Here is a 4,312-nt window from a genome sequence, read left to right on the forward strand (position 1 = left end):
TGTGTTTTGAAGCCGGTGAAGAAGTTGTAGATCTCACATGTGAATCTTCTGATCCTGTAGTCGTTGATCTAACTCACAATGATTCTGTGGTGGTAAGTAGTGAGTAGCATGCTTTTCCAAACCTTGTCGTCCATTTAGGTTTGTACTGTGATCCCAGATAGAATCTGGCTTTAAAGATAACTTTTAAGTTCAAAGTTGGCTTGTCAGCGCGTGAAAACCATGTGTTACAGGTAAAAAATGAAGCTGCTCTGGATGTGCACTTGGAAATTGTGGAAGAGTAATGTAAAGTAGCTTGATCCTCCTGAACCTGGGGAGAATATGTACTAGTCACTGCTGGTGTAACGTAACGAGGCGCAGTTTAAAGTAGAAGCTCTTCCAGATGTGTCAAAGCTATAGGCCAGTGATGTAAACAAAAAGTGAAGGAGATAAGTCTCCTGACTTCAGAAACTGTTGAGCTGTAACATTGGTTTAAGGTTCTCCTGTCAGAGATGCCAAGCACAGCTGCAGCTGACCATGGTACAAACCAGTTCAGTTGATTTACTCCAAAAACTCTATTAAAAAAGAAATCCACTTTTTTTAGTGCTGCTTCCTTAAGCTAGAAGAGTGTTGGATTCAGTGCACAGTGTAGTTTATAACCTCAGTTCTGGGATGCCACTGATGGCGTGTGGAACCGGAAAGGAGCAGCTGGAATAGCATGGGGATATCTCTTTCTGGGATTGTTCCTGAGCCTTTGCAAAGTAAAGGCCTGGAACTTTGACACATCCAGCATTGCCCCAGCTCTGGATCCACCAAAGACAGTATGAGGGTTGGGTTTGGGTTTTTTTCTTCAGCAGCTATTAGTCTAATATGAAGTCTTTATGGATCTCACCTGAATTTGCCTGTTTGGGGGAGAAAGAGCAAAAAAATCTTCTCCAGCCTAAATGAAATCTGGGTATTGGAACTGGGAGGAGGGTGTTCAGGCAGGTGTTTTACAACCTGCCTTTATCTGTATCCCTTTGCAGCTGCCTGAGCAGTATCAGCAGCAATTACTTGTTTTCAGAGCAGCAGCTAATTAACTGCTACTTTTAACGTTCTTGACCAAAATGAGTGTGATATCGTACTGTTCCTAGCTTGTTTTGTGGTAATTTTTTAGCTTATCTGGTGTTTGTGTGTAATATTGGGCATGCACACCAAAGTCTTATTGTATTTTTCTTTTCTCTCCCTTCCCATCTCTATTGATGCAAGATTGTTGAAGGTGAGTTGACGTTTTACAGTTATGGATAATGGTTATGTCCTAAACTTTCTCCTCTTCCAATGAACTTGAGCAGCATGGATTGAAACTGCCTTTACCCAGAGACAAAGGACAGTGCTAAAGTATCTGGCCAGTGTCTTAGAGAATGGATCCTATCTGTGTTTGATTTTCACTATCAGAATTTGTAGAAATTATCTGAGATAAAATACGTCAGAGCTGCTCAAAATATATTTTGGTTTTTTCCAAATATGGGAATTCTGAAAGCCAAAAGCTGATAATTGCAGGTAGGACTGGAATATCTGCTTTGAACAAGAAATTGTTGAAAGACTTTTTTAAGCCTGTATTGCAGTGAAGGAACTGAAGAAAGTTATTTGTGGTCATAGTATTCACTTTCTTTGTCCAATCTAGCACCTCAAATTTTAGTACTGACATGTCCTAAGAGATGTGGATTTCTTTCTATTTTAGGTGTTATTGTAGTTATATGTATCAAAAAGTTAATCCTTTCAGACCCTGTTCTGATTGTAATCTCTGAGGAACAGTAGTATGTTGTTAGCTGCTTACTGAGAATGTAATCCATTCTGTGCTTGGAATGAAACCAGAGCAAGTGAAGAATACTTGCCACAAAAGCTGTAGCTGGTTGCACACAGGTAGGGACTTAAATTTTTTGATTCTTACCTAACTGTAATTGATTAGTGCTTGATTATTGTTATATGTATACTGGAGTTGCAGAGATAATTATTGTGTGTGGTTTCTAATTGTTAAAAAGCCAACAGCAGTTCTTTATCCTTTGGATGTTATAAACCAGGAGTTAAATTTTTTTATCTCCTTTTATCTTGGGCAATATAACTCAATTGTCAAGTGACCTTGACTCAGGAGGAAGATGATGAAAATTTCTAAAAAGCATACTGATTAAAATATTTTTATAATTTCCCGGTACTGTTCCTAAGGACTCATTTTACAGAAACTGCCTGTGAGTGGGGAGGTTTGGTTGAACACAGATAAAGTGGAACAGTTCAATATCATACCTGGACAGAGCGCTGGGAACCCACAGGAGCTCCATAACTTACATCTGTAGATTTCAGCATCTCTTTGAGAAGTGATGGAGCTCGCCCAACAACACACTTTGTGGTTTACCAGGCCTTTTTGTTGTGTATGTTCTACCTCACCAAGCTGTCTGGAAACCTCAGGCCTCTCTGACATCAGAGAGCAGTTGTCCCAGTTCCTCCACATAGCATTCTCTGTTGGTAGGGATCGTAAAAGAGCACTTCCCTTTATAGGGGAGATTTTGTCACGGATGGTGTAACTATATGAAACTGGGGACAGAGATAATCTCTTGAGATCACGTTTTAGCTGTCTGTAGGGTGAATAGAGCAAATGTTATGTGTCAGTATGTAGCAGAATATTCCCAGGGTCTGGAAATGTTCAGCCTTAACATTTAGGAATCCAGGTTGTTGCTTTTAACCCAGCTGAATAGGGTCCATTTAAAGTATGAACTGTTAGAGTCTATTTATAATCCTGGATTTGGAGGGTAGTTCTAGGGGTATGTAGCTAACGTAACAAAACTGAATTACAGAGAATCAGCGACAAAGGAGAAATCTTCGGCTGAGAGGCCAGCGACAGTCGGACAGCTGTGTACTGAGTAGTGATGATGAAGATGAGGCAAGAGATAGTGATGTGTACGTGACGGATAAAGTGTCTCCAGAATTGGCACCACTGGAAGATGAAACTGCAAGTTCAAAGTAAGTATGCCTTAGGACCTACCACATGTTGGCTTTTTCTTTTCTTACACATACAGGACCAAGTTATATTGCTACATCCTGGCTTGTCTTTGAAGTCTTAACTTACTCTAGTTAGTTCCCACTTCCAGTGCGGACAGGGTGACTTTTTGCACGATGACTAAATGGTACCTTTTGCAGTGTGGGATGAAAAGCCAGCCCGAGACATGTACGACTGTGCGTATAACGCTGAAGGTGAATGTGGGGCAATGACAAGGAAGGAGGATTAGTCACAGACCATAGTTCATAATGCACTGTGTTTACTTCTCATGCAAAGCTCTAGTAGTGATGTTACATACGGAAGTATTCTCAGTGGTGTAGATGAGACCTGGTATCACAAGACCAGCAGGCAGCAGCCTGGCAAATTTCAGTTAAAACATATTACTCAGTCGCTGCTTCTTTACACACTCTGCCAAAGGGCTGCCTTTTTCCAGCTGTTCTTCCAAGGCATACTTAGGAGGCTGTGAAGGTAATGCTGTTACGGCCAGTTTCTGTTCCTGGAGTTCACACATTTGCATGTGAGATGGCGATCTCGCTGTGTGGGTCAGGTACCTGCGCAGCAGAGACCCTATTCTGTGGAGAAACAGTGAACTCCTGCTGTAGGACCACTCCGTTGTATGAAGAAAAACACAGTGTTTTAGACTAAGTGAAATCAGGAGTCCATGTGACTAAGGAGATGAACCACGAGAATTGTGGTATACACGTTCTTTTTAAATGGTTGGGGGCGGGGGAAAACCACTGGTTTTAAAAAAGCTCGTGTGCCTTGAGTCTTCTAGATTACGGGAAGGCAGTGTAGGAGAGAACTGGGGTGTGGAAATTTTGAGTGTCAGGACTTAAGTATGACACCTACAGGGCTTATAGTATTCTAAACCATAGGACATTTTGTGCATGGATTTGTGGATGTATTTTAATACTGCTTAAGTATGTAGGTGAAAAAATCCCACTAGTAGGTTAATATAAATAACTAGTATTTTGGTTCTTCAGTCTCAAGCTTCTGTGTTAAAGAATGCGATTTGCTCTTCTGTTTCGAGTAAGGCTAAACCATTTCAGTGCTGCAAACTGTAACGTCGGCCAAGAGGTGGTGATACTGGACACTGCCACGGCGCCACCCACAGTTACTCTAGTGTTAGACTACGCTTGCATATAGAAAGGTTATCGTGAGTTGTAGTTAATTACTGGGTTGGTATTATAGCTGCTGCATCAGGAATTTGAGTAGTAAAAATGGGAGAATTAATGGAGTTAAATTATGTTTGTGAAACTAGGGGTAGCTGTTAGTAGTGCTCACTTCTTGTTCTTCAGGTTACGG

The 4,312-nt window shown here is 41.1% G+C and overlaps 1 protein-coding gene across 1 annotated transcript; it reads left to right on the forward strand.

The window, feature by feature from the left end:
- Window positions 1-5: 5 nt before the first annotated feature.
- Window positions 6-2,974, forward strand: RNF4 (ring finger protein 4; the record flags this gene model as incomplete). The annotated part of the gene is made up of 3 exons (XM_010160091.1): window positions 6-92; window positions 1,225-1,234; window positions 2,805-2,974. Coding segments are annotated over 3 exons (267 nt in total), but the record flags the coding sequence as incomplete, so codon positions are not given.
- Between the last annotated feature and the right edge of the window lie 1,338 nt (window positions 2,975-4,312).

The sequence above is a fragment of the Eurypyga helias genome, unplaced genomic scaffold (assembly GCF_000690775.1).
Source record: "Eurypyga helias isolate BGI_N326 unplaced genomic scaffold, ASM69077v1 C16174385, whole genome shotgun sequence".
In the NCBI taxonomy this organism is placed as follows: Eukaryota; Metazoa; Chordata; class Aves; order Eurypygiformes; family Eurypygidae; genus Eurypyga; species Eurypyga helias.